We start from the raw sequence: 13,004 nt of genomic DNA on the forward strand, positions 1-13,004 counted from the left end.
CCGCATTTACAATATGTCCATGTACATGTACAATACAAAATAGTGCCACACACATAACGTATGAAGTAGGGACAAACACGCATGCGCAGAGATATTTTTAGCACAATTTAACATAACTGGAAAAACCCACCAGTCAGTCTGCGTTAAAGGTATGGACACATATTGGAAAATAATTATTAGCATAACAACTTACTTGGTAACAAGTAATAGAGAAACACGCGCTCCCGCTGAAGTAACGTAGTTTTTGAGGAAGAAGTAGATTTGGAGGTTTCGAGATCAAGCATCTGAAAGCACACAATTTGTGCAACAAGAGCGTTTTCTTGCACTCGCAACTTCGACGAACACTGAGCTCAAATGTTCACAGGTTTGTTATTTTATGCATCTTTTAAAGTATTAATAAAGATGATCTTCGACAATAACAAACATCCAATATTGTTGTACCATTTCGTTATAATTGAAAATGAAAGGAATCTCCGGGTCAGTTTTAATCCGTGACGAAGACTTTACACGGGTCAAAAATTACACGGATCAAAGTAGAGGTAAATGTGAAAATGGCTAATTGGGTATGGCGCACTGGCGACATTTCATTTTATGCTGAGTCGGTTTCATCTGTCCAATTCTAATAGTTGTTAAATTCTACAATATATAATTTCTTATTTAGTTACCTGTTTCACTTAGTTACCTGTTCATGTTTGTTGTGTTGTCATTTAGCCTTCGAGAAAGACTCTGCTAGGGTCGAAACGTCAGGCCATTAACTATTTTTAGCAATTTATTTATTTATTAAGTAAACAATAAAATAATATGAGATTTTAGATACCTGAGAACAAAACTCATATAATTTTATGATAACTGCATTGTTTAATGTTTAGCTATGACATTTTATTTCTGGCATGGGTTAACATTGAATTCACGGCGGCCATTTCTACATTAACACATAGAGTAGGACTGTCCTTAAGACAGTCCTAACTCTATGCTTAACATATACAGGTCCTTCTCGAAACCACGTCTTCTGCTTTGGATTCGGCTTTAGTTTCCTTTTCTCGTCTGAAGCCCTGAGCACGTACACAGAGTCCAAGCCGTGGTTTCGAAAAGGGAATAGTTGCTCATAAGGGGATTTTCCGAAGAAAAACCCATGTCACGCAATGATGACGCACTAATGAAAGTGATCCATGCCCTATAACACATGGTACGTTGCTCAGGTCTTTGTATGAGCTACGTGTCTGTTTTCTACATGTCTGAGCTCCGTGTCTGTTTTCTACAGAAATACTCCGAGGGACCTTCGTATACCTATTCAATATAGCTGTATACCGATTTCGATAAAGTACTGTGTGTCTGTGGTGTTTACCAGGCAATAATACAAGCACAGGCCATAGAGCTATATAGCTCTATGGCACAGGCCCAGAGATTTTATGGTGGGGAACTCTTGATTTAGAAATGATGTCATTGAAAATAGCATAAGATTGGTGACATCATGACTTACACTTTTGGGGATCTATGGTCAAACCATAGAGCATGGGGGACCTATGGTGGCTTTAAAGGGACATCGCAAATATATATTGACGCCAATATTGACGCCAATATTCACGACTTGGCCCAAAGTCGCAAATATTGACACCAATATTCACGCCAATATTCACGACTTGGCCCAAAGTCGCAAATATTGACGCCAATATTGACGCCAATATTCACGACATGGGCCCTATGTCGCAAATATTGACGCCAATATTCACAACATGGGTCAAATGTCGCAAATATTGACGCCAATATTGACGCCAATATTCACGACACGGGCCCTATGTCGCAAATATTGACGCCAATATTGACGGCAATATTCACGACATGGGCCCTATGTCGCAAATATTGACGCCAATATTGACGCCAATATTCACGACATGGGCTACACGTCGCAAATATTTACGCCAATATTGACGCCAATATTCACGACATAGCCCAAGTCGCAAACCCACTCAGGCGTGAATTTTTTTTAAAGCAACTTGGGGAGTCAGAGCGCGTGAGCGAGATCGGGACCAGTGCGCCAGACTATTTTCTTGCCCACCCAGCTACCTAGGTTGCTAAAAAAACAATGAATATTCACGCCTGAGCGGGTTTGCGACTTGGGGCCCATGTCGTGAATATTGGCGTAAATATTTGCGACTTGGGGCCCATGTCGTGAATATTGGCGTCAATATTGGCGTAAATATTTGCGACGTGTAGCCCATGTCGTGAATATTGGCGTGAATATTGGCGTCAATATTTGCGACTTAGGTCATGTCGTGAATATTGGCGTCAATATTGGCGTCAATATTTGCGACATAGGGCCCATGTCGTGAATATTGGCGTCAATATTGGCGTCAATGTTTGCGACATTTGACCCATGTTGTGAATATTGGCGTCAATATTGGCGTCAATATTTGCGACATAGGGCCCATGTCGTGAATATTGGCGTCAATATTGGCGTCAATATTTGCGACTTTGGGCCAAGTCGTGAATATTGGCGTGAATATTGGCGTCAATATTTGCGACTTTGGGCCAAGTCGTGAATATTGGCGTCAATATTGGCGTCAATATTTGCAACTTGGGGTAAAAGTCGCAAATATTGGCGTCAATATTGGCGTCAATATATATTTGCGATGTCCCTTTAAAGCCACCATAGGGACCAAACCTACATGTCTAGAACCTCCCCTGTACATTTTGTACCGCCCAAAGTCAACTTTTTTAATAACTAGACAAGACCCGTGTTTTTTCATCAGTCGTTGCCTACCCTTATGGGCTTCAATCTGCCCTAAAAGATGGGGGGGGGCATCATTAGTCATAGCATGGGGTCCGGGGCCTGCTTTAGGGCCCCGAAAGTTGTTCAGGTCGTAGATGCTTTTTGGTGCAAGCTAAGCCCTTCAGAGACATATTTTGACCTTATCAATAATTCTAAAATGATTTAAAAGAATAACAAATACTGCAGTAAAAGTCAATCCACAAAATATTGGTGGACCTTTTTTATGTTAAATGCCGAGTCTGAGGGGGGATTTATAAAAATAAAAAAATAAAAATTCATATAAAGAACATTAGTTTTGCATTTTAGATGCTGGTGCAGTCTAAGGCCAATTAGATGCATAATGACGAATGAAACAGAACATGAAACCTTTGAAACAGAACATAAAGCATTTTCTGTGATTTCTCACCAATTTTAACACTTATTCGACTTCTATACATACCCATCTAAGAAAAAATCACGTTCCAAGGGCGTTTGAGTGGTAGGGGGGAAGGGGGGGGGGGGAGTGGGGAGGTGGAATGCCCCTAACTTTAGACTGGGGTTGGGGTGGGCAGCCTATCAGATGCCCCCCCCCCCCCGCTCACACACGCATCTCGCTATTTGGTTGACTGTCAATGTAAATGTTTAATAAAATCAAAACAATGTGATACACCGTTTTCTCCATTTCATTGTTCATTTACAATTTGTGTTCAAACAAAAGATGGTTCACACGGAGAACGGGCATAAATCCCGGTTTCTTTAGAGACTGCTGATAACATTATCTGAAAGCTGTCCAGTTTATTATTGAGATAGAATTATTACCGTCGATCTTATAAGCAGATGTATCGGTCGCTATGGCAAATGTTGTTGGTGATTAGATCTCCAACATTTGGTAAACAAATTTTGTCTAATATTAATGGGCAAATTACGCCAATTGTTAGTAGATGGACATTGTAAAGAACCCAATTGTTGGTTGCCTTTGTTATGATCCAACTGTTGTAGGAAAATGTATACCAAGTATTTGCGAAAGAGTATTACAAAAAGACCGTTAGTTAGAAGTTGCCGATAATTATATATACAACCGTAACAACGTTGGGCACAAAGTTTGAAAATTGTTGCTCATTACTTTTTACGAAGATAAGAAACATTCGTTACTATTCATCTAGGAAGGGCGCCTGTCCAATGTTAACATGTTTGAGCTTCGAAGCAGTAAACACTTTTAAAACGGGCACCAAACAAAATAATGAAAAGGATTGTGGGTAAGTTAAATGAACACGTTTCCTTTGATCATTCGAGTTGATCTTTGAAAAGCGTTTGTAACCGTATGTTATTAAATGCATATGTTTAGAAAGGTATTTTAAAAGTAGAATATAATGATCCACACAAGTATCACTCGAAATTGCGTGGTTTTCGTTTTACCTCGTCGACTAGCACAGTCGGCCATTTATGGGAGGGGAGTCAAATTTTTGACTCCCATAATGGCCGACCGTGTTAGTTCGCAAAGTAAAAGGGAAACCGCGCAATTTCGAGGCAAATTTGTGTAGATCATTATTACATTCTATTAAAGAATCTTTTTAACCAGATGCATTTTATAACAAACGGTTTCAAACGCTGTTCAAAGACCAACTCGACCGATCCAAGGCAACGTGTTCCTTTAATATAATGATACTATTTTTTTATTCAATTTTAACTCAGGTTCTACTTGAAAACACAACCATGCCACGAGGTAGCACTTATGTTGACAATGCCCAGAACAGACGTCTTGGTCGAGTTGGTGCTCCAATGGGCTCAATGCCCGTGTCTCGATCTTCAGGTGCTTCAAGTGTTCCGAGCCAAGGAACCTACGTCGACAACGCCCAAAACCGAAGCCTTGGTCGAGTTGGTGCTCCAATGGGCTCAATGCCCGTGTCTCGATCGTCAGGGGCTTCAAGTGTTGGTGCCGGCATGGGATCTGCGACAGTATCCTGGTCACCTTATGGTGGTGGTGGATCGTCAAATTATTCCTTTATCAGCCACAGTAGCTACATAGACAACGCCTATAACCAAAGCGTTGGTCCTTTTGGAGCTTCAAATTTTGGCTTAATTCCCATGTCCGTAGACAACGCAAATAACCAAAGCGTTGGTCCTTTTGGAGCTTCAAATTTTGGCTTAATGCCCATGTCCGTAGACAACGCAAATAACCAAAGCGTTGGTCCTTTTGGAGCTTCAAATTTTGGCTCAATGCCCGTGTCTCGATCTTCAGGTCTTTCAAGTGTTCCGAGCCAAGATACTTACGTAGATAACGCCTACAACCAAAGCCTTGGACGTGTGGGTGCCGCCTTGGGGTCAATGTCTATATCCAAGAAAGGTCAAGGGTCAACAGCATCCAGTTATTCGTCGGAGGAAACGGAGTTGTACGTGGATAACGTCCTCAACAGGAGCCTCGGTCGTGTTGAAAAGCCTCTTGAGACCGCACCGCATCACCGACCAACGACAACTGAAGACCGCCTTCATGAGAACGACACCATCAATCAAGGGCTTGGCGTAACCGGCAAAAAAATCACAAAGAAAAGTTTCCGCAAAAACGAGAAAAAGACTGATCAGCCAGCAGATTTACTCTCCAAAATCGGTTGCGATGATGTAAGTAAAATGGCGTGACACTCTGTGTCAGTTACCTGTATTAACAATAAAAATGTATTCATGTACTTTTCAAACAATGGGGCCAAAAAAGCCGGTCACTTTCACTATAAACTACAGACCAAAATACAAAAAAGGGTTCACCACAAATAAGAATCGGTTTTATATTACATACGATCTTGTCACTGAAAATAACTCTGACAATAAACTTGTTCCAACGGTCTGTTGAACACTAAGCGCAAACCTCATGAACACAATTGAATTCACGATACCGCGTTAATATTCTTTGTGCCGACTTGTTTTCGTTTCCCCCGCTTTCATTCCCCGTAATTTAAGTTCACATTTGTTTTGTTTTGACAGGAACCGATCGATTATGATTTTGGACCAGTCTCGGACCAGGAGAAAGAAAACATGACGGAGACATTTTTCAACATTTTCAGGCGTCAGGAAGAGGAAGCAAAATGGCAGGAGTCAAACCAAGGCAAACGAGCTCAAACCGATGTCAGAGTCTTCAAATATGATGGCCAAGTTATACCCTTCGAAGAGATTAATCTGGGAAAGAAGATCGGACATGGAGGCTTTGGAGACGTCCACTTTGCCAAGTGGGATGGTAGTGTAGTTGCTGTCAAGAAGCTCCGTGTGCAACGCGTGTCTCAAAAACGCCTGAGACAGTTCCAGGACGAGGTTAAAGTCCTCTGTAAGTTAGATCATCCCCACATTGTGAAGTTTCTGGGTGCTTGTATTGTCACACCAAACCTGGCTATTGTGATTGAGTATATGCAGAAGAGTCTCTATGACGCACTCCATGTTAAAGATGTTGACTACTCCGATGCTGAGCAGTACCAGATAATCAGAGGCATGTCAGATGGTTTGGATTATCTGCATCAGAAAGAAGTGGCACATTGTGACATCAAGTCCACCAATATACTGCTCGATATCCCAGAAGATGGTGTGGTTGCAAAGATCTCCGACTTTGGTCTCAGCATGATGTAGTATGAAACAGAGACATCACAGTCTGTTGCGAAGGTTGTTCAGGGCGTTGGCACACCGAAATACTCCGCTCCTGAGGTCTTGGCCGGGGATGAGTTAGACCTAGTCGCCATGTGTAAGGCCGATGTTTACTCCATGGCTGTGGTGGCTTGGGAAGTTATCTGTCACGAGGAGCCTTTCTCTGGGTTGGGGAATAAACAACAGCTTGGGCGTCGTGTTATGGGTGTTAAAGGCCAAGTGGAGTTGAAGATTCCAAATGACATCAACATTTCAGGAGGTTTGCTGAGTCTACTCAAGGAGTGCTGGAGCAGAAATGCCAACAAGCGACCATCAGCAGAAGAATTTAAGAAACGTGTAGGCAAGTTTGGAGGAATCAAATAAAGTGATGGTAAAGGTAAATAAATTCACTTGATGACAACGCTGATAACGGTGATTGGAGGTTTAGTTGGCAGCATGGTGGTTGGTACTATTTCCTTAAAGGGACACACCGGGTCACCGTTTACATAGAACGCTGATCTATAGTGAACGTCAAGTTTATCAACATTTAGTGATATGACAGCATCTGTGGCTGCAGTTTTCGCGAACGGACATCAACCCTCTTTTGAAACTATTCATAAATGATTCATTTGTTGATAAATAATAATGCTTTCATTGAACGCTAAATCAAGGGAGGCATTTTAGACAAAATAATTTTGCATACTAGCATTACCATCTTCAACTTAGGAAAGAACTTTTACATTTTACCAAAGTATGACCCTACCTTTAATTTGTTTGATAATGATGTAATTGACCTTATTAACTTGTATCTGTAACCATAATTGAATCACCTATACGAGCTTCAACAACTCCTACCCTGCGAGACCTAGAGCTGCTTTTCAACAAAACACTTCAATCAAAATACCCAGTCACGGCATAAATGCGACATGCAACTTATAGCTCTAGTACCCCGTTTACACATAGACGTCGCTTCTACTACGATGAGAAAATGGCCGAGAGCGTGGCCAATCGCGGACAAATCGTGGGCCAAACGTGGGAGAATCTCTCTCTATGTTGTTTTCTCCATAGAATACTTTTGGGAGAACAAATTGAAAATCGTCTACACTTAGTCAAAAAAGGAGGGTAAAAATTTGTTTATCCTTTGGCGCTCAAATCAAGCTGAAAAGTGGAACGGATTTAAACTTATTTGCTTATTCCTTGAAACCCAAACACGACAAAATTGTGGAAATATTAAATTTTTGAAATGTTAGCTTCGAAATATCAGATTGATTTGTAAAATCTACAGCATGTTTTTCACGATTTGGAGGAGAAAATGGTTTAACATTTGATGCTTTAAAATCATGTTTCAGGAGAATAAACTATGACATAATTAAACTACGCGTGCTCTGTGTGTCATCGTCCTGCATTTGGAATTAACGGCCTGCCGTATCTCCTTCGCCATGGCATACTCATGCATCCTGGAAACTCCCTTTCCATCTGCGCCAACATTGCCTTGAACCTGGCATCTTCAATGATAGCTTGCTTTTGAACAATTTGTCCCGACAGGCACAGATCCCCCAAAGTATTTAAAGTTAGAAATCTTCTCTTTGGAGTATCCCATCGGCTAAGGCAGAGAACCATGTCTTTTCCCGAAGCTAAACTCTGCCGGAGTGCACCATACTTCTGTCGAGGAAATGCCATGGTTGCACCTTCCCCTTCTATTATAATGTTTTCACGGCAGCCCTCCTATTGTTCGTACCGAGGTGGTCGGGTGGCGGCCAGGCCGCGGTGTTTGAAGAGAATGCTTTGGGATTGGAGCAGATTGCGACACAGCAGCGGCTGGCAGGGCGCTTCGTGCTGTTCCAAAAATGGCGGCTATTCCCCAAACCATGGTGAACATCTTGGTGATTGAGGTGAACATCATCTTCATCTTCTTCTTGACATCAGCCTCCGTTGGTATATAATTGCATTAGTCGATGAAGCTATCGACTCTGCAGCAGACTGGTCTTGGCATTAGCTGGTGGATCTTGGATGTCGAACAGGGGTACTCGTAGAGCAACTGGCTATCCCTTGAAGGATGCCCCCACCCGTTGTTGAACCAATTAATGCAGTGGCACGTCATCTGAATCACTGTCTGATTCAGAGTCCACATCATGGGGACGGTTTATCGTTATCGTTATCGTTATCGTTATCGTTATCGTTATCGTTATCGTTATCGTTATCGTTATCGTTATCGTTATCGTTATCGTTATCGTTATCGTTATCGTTATTTTTTGAATTTTTAATTTGTAAACTTGATGCAGTCACTTTCATGTTATTGTGAAATATTCTCTTTGGTAATACAACACAGTATGTACCTCTATGAGTTGTTGACTTCTTGAGAGGAGTCTATACTATTTTGTTTCCCACCCGCGTTCTGGACACATTACACGTACGGAGGTTTGGGAATCTCTTTAGAACGTGCGTTAAATTTGTCCTTGTTTTTCTAACCGCGTTCTGGACCAATTACTCTGTGCATGGGTTTTCGTTAAAACGAACGTGCGTAATTAGATAGGGGTTTTTGACGACATCGACGTCGTCGTCAAAAACCCCTAAAGGCATCTAATACTACATTTCAACCTTACTTAATAGTTATAGGCGTTTTTAGCAGTTCATATTTAGTGACAATGGTCGCAAAATCATGAAACGAGAATTATTTCGCCGGATCATAATCCCCCTTTTGCATCGTGCCCTTCTAGCCTAGTGGTCATCAGTCGCGACAACACATCTAACAATTGCGAGTTCGAATTTACGTCCGAATTTTTTTTTTAACCCCCAAAACTAAACATATTTTTCTGTTTGTAGTATTTAGTTTGATTCTTATCTTTATATCGATAGTGTTGCCTTTTCTTTTTCTCAATTGTAAGCCCAACATAACCTGTGTGCATGCATGACATGATATGATGTTTAAAAACACAGTAAGCGAAAAATGGTGATCATAAGCGCACAGTTTGGTGGTTAAGAGTTCTGTGAAATCAACTTGTACTAGATCAAACATCAAACCACCGACCAATTTTTTTTTAATTCGTAATTAATTAACCACGTGACCCATATTTGCATATTTAATTGGGAAATCTTTGTAGCACCATATATCTCAATAATTACACGGCCGTTTAACAGACTGTAGATATAGACTCCTTGGGGATTGGAGTAACTGATTCTAATAAGAGATGTTTCAGTCCATTAAAACCAATCAAAGTACGTCTATAATTAACGATAAAAAAAATCTTGGCATCATGGGTACAACGTAGTACCTCATAAACTGGATGCAGTCACTTTCAACGCATTGCAATAGCTTCTCCACGGTTAATGCAATACATAATTGAGATTTTGCAAAAGGCATTGGATTGGGGTAAGTTGCATACCATCGTGTACCTTATGAAATTTATTAGTTCGGAAAATACAATTTTAAGACTATGACGTCATCACATGTTAATTTATGCTAATTAGAAGCTTTAATGAGTTTTTCTTTGCAGCACTATATCTCAAGAAGTGTACGGCCGATTTCAAAGTGTTTTTCAGTATTAGACTCATTAGGCATAGGAGAATTTCCTCAGGTAACCGTGACCCCGATTTGACCTTTACTTCCGGGTCAACCGGAAGTGGGACCATATCTGAAGAGTTACACAACCGATTTAATTTTTTTCTTTAGTTATAGATTCCTAAGGCATTAAATTTTGTTGGGGAAAATCCGTGAACCCATTTTGACCTCTTCTTTTGGGTCAACCGGAAGTAGGACCATTTCTCAAGAACTGCACAACCGATGTTCAAACTTTTTTCAGTTATAGTTTACTTAGGCATTAAATATTAACTTTGAAAACTAAGACCCCCATGTTGACCTTATTTCCGGGTCAACCGGAAGTGGGACCTTATCTCAAGAACTGCACAACCAATGTTCCAGTTCTTTTCAGTTATAGACACTTTGAGCTCTAAAGATTGAACTTGGATTACCTTGACCCCAAATTGACCTTTACTTCCGGGTCAACCGGAAGTGGGACCATATCTCACGAACCATGCAACCGATCTTCAGTTTCTTTTCAAATATAGACCCCTAGAACATTGAGAATTAAAAACGGAACAGCTCTGTGTTTGTTCACAAACACTTGATGTCTAGTTATTGTTATTACTATTAGAATCCTTTTGTTTTGCCCTTTGTCCCCATAAGGTACCAAATAAATCATGAGCACTTGTTTATAAAACAACACTAATGTATACGCAAGGTTGGGCACACACGTGGGTAATTATATGCACACGTTGGTCCTGGAAAGGAAAAGACGCCACACGACGGGGTCGACCTAGGGGAGCTAAACGAACGCACCCATTATGGAAAGCTTACGTCACAGCACGTTTGTCCAATGAAATCATTTGGCCTGTTAGACCACCAGTGCCCGTCATGCGGTTAAAGACAGGGACCAGTCTAATTTCCTCTTTGTTAACAAGGCCACCGTGTGAATGTCCTCTGTACACCGTGTCGACTGATTTAATTTTCCTCCTTTCATTCTAGGATGAACGCACCTATCAGTGTTTTCTCATTAGAACACTAAGTACCATGCATCAATAGACAAAATCAAAATGTAACGATGGACACAATCATGCAAGTGTTTTGGTCTCAACTAAGGAGTGCGTTTTGGCGGTCGTAACCAATAACTGTTTCGGTTGAATTGACCATTGGATAATCACTTGCCAACGACTGAAAGAGTTATCGGTCTCAGTTGCGAAAACGCGTCTCAGTTGAGTGTCCAATTGTAAGGGGGAAGGTATTTGGTAACCACCCTTAAAATGAATGGCGGTCAAATTTACTTGGGGTGGACGCCTAGCCTACATAAGCATGTTTAAACCATTTTGCATCGTTTCACTTCGAAGTATATTGTACTGCATTATTTGTATTTGTATCAAACCATTTCAGATGAATTTAAAGTGTCAAAAGATGTCTGTGAAAAGACTTTACTTGCACCAGTGAGCATCTACGACCTAATTTCCCCGAGCCCTAAAACGGGCCCGGACCCCATGCCGTAAAGACAGGTTGACGCTCATCATCACAAGAAAGCCAAACGTCTCACAAAAATGACCCGCAACGAGTTTTAGATGTGAAAGAGAACGTTCCAATCTCATCATGTCAATGAAGTTGTTATAAAAAAAAACTTACCACAGAGACGATCCTCTACGAATCCCGTGAAGCACGAACTCGATTGGCCATGCATTTTAACAGCTGAAGACATGCTGTAGGGGTGCCTAGAGGCTCTGACACAAGGTGTGGTTGTTAACAACACGCTAATGTATACACCACATCGATGGACATCAGACAACCCGATTAGTTCTGTTCAACATGTCTGAAATTCCAGACATGGGGAAAACATAAGAGATTGTTTCACCCAAAGATTCATACCCAGCGGGTTAAGGGAAGCTTAGCTCATGTTATATCCTTTTAAGTGCATTAGAGTGTTCGTGAGCCAAACATCAATAGCCCAGGTTGAGGGTACAGATTTAAACACATAAGGGAAAGATGGAAGGTACGAACTACCAAGACGGATTGAAGTGTCCGAGAGCCTAAATTAAAGACACTGGACACTATTGGTATAATTGTCAAGGACCAGTCTTCTCACTTGGTGTATCTCAAAATTATGTATAAAATAAAGCTGTGAAAGTTTGAGCTCAAATGGTCGTCGAAGTTGCGAGATAATAATGAAAGAAAAAAACACCCTTGTAACACTAAGTTTTGTGCGTTTAGATGCTTGATTTCGAGACCTCAAGTTCTAAATCTGAGGTCTCGAAATCAAATTCGTGGAGAATTATTCTTTCTCCAAAACTACGTCACTTCAGAGGGAGCTGTTTCTAACAATGTTTTATACCACCAACCCGTCTCCCCGTTACTCGTAGGGTTTATGCTAACCATTATTTTGAGTAATTACCAATAGTGTCCACTGGCTTTAAAGGCAGTGCTCTAATAGTAGAGCAGAAGTGTGGCTAATTTATTACGAACTTGATTGCTACTCTATCAAACATAATGATCCAAACTATGTGTAACTCTTTGGTCAAGGCGGCCGCTACCCTAGCCCTATATAGGACTCTTCCTCTAGTACACAGTACAATACGAAAGTGTAAGGCCGCCAGGGTTACCGCTACCCATGCTTTGAATAATAAATACTTATGAAATCAGATTGATGTGTCATTGTTATTATTATGTCGTCCGATAGAGTAAAAGTATTTTTCAGGCGTATACGCAAAGCGAAGGAGCATAAAATGACGGGTTTTATTTTGTTTCTTGCAAATTTCCCCGCATGTTTCCATCCCCAAGGCAAACACTAATTGACAATATTGTGTAGATGGGTGACCCTGTAGTTGTGTCGGTTTCTATAACTAGTTTTGGTGGTTTTTGTGGGTCAGATTTGTTTCAGTGCATAGAACTGGGTTCCCGGTTTATCATCTTCAATATCATCTGATGCTGTGGGGTTTTTCTTTCTTGAGTTTTTCCGTGTGTTTTCACGGTTACCACATGGTTACCAACAGGCAAAACACACATATACCGCAAGAAACAGAAGAAACATGCCCGCGGCATCCGACTTCTACTCTACATTTTATGGGAAGTAGAGTCGGGCAGCGCGCAGTAGTCGCGCAACCAGCAGAGAGCACCCGCTGC

The 13,004-nt window shown here is 41.1% G+C and overlaps 1 protein-coding gene across 1 annotated transcript; it reads left to right on the forward strand.

The window, feature by feature from the left end:
• Positions 1-463: 463 nt before the first annotated feature.
• Positions 464-6,788, forward strand: LOC117303328 (serine/threonine-protein kinase EDR1-like). The gene is given in 3 exon segments (XM_033787495.1): positions 464-539; positions 4,442-5,365; positions 5,723-6,788. Coding segments are annotated over 2 exon segments (1,914 nt in total). The 5' UTR covers positions 464-539; positions 4,442-4,462; the 3' UTR covers positions 6,734-6,788.
• Positions 6,789-13,004: the final 6,216 nt, after the last annotated feature.

Source organism: Asterias rubens, chromosome 19 (assembly GCF_902459465.1).
Source record: "Asterias rubens chromosome 19, eAstRub1.3, whole genome shotgun sequence".
In the NCBI taxonomy this organism is placed as follows: domain Eukaryota; kingdom Metazoa; phylum Echinodermata; class Asteroidea; order Forcipulatida; family Asteriidae; genus Asterias; species Asterias rubens.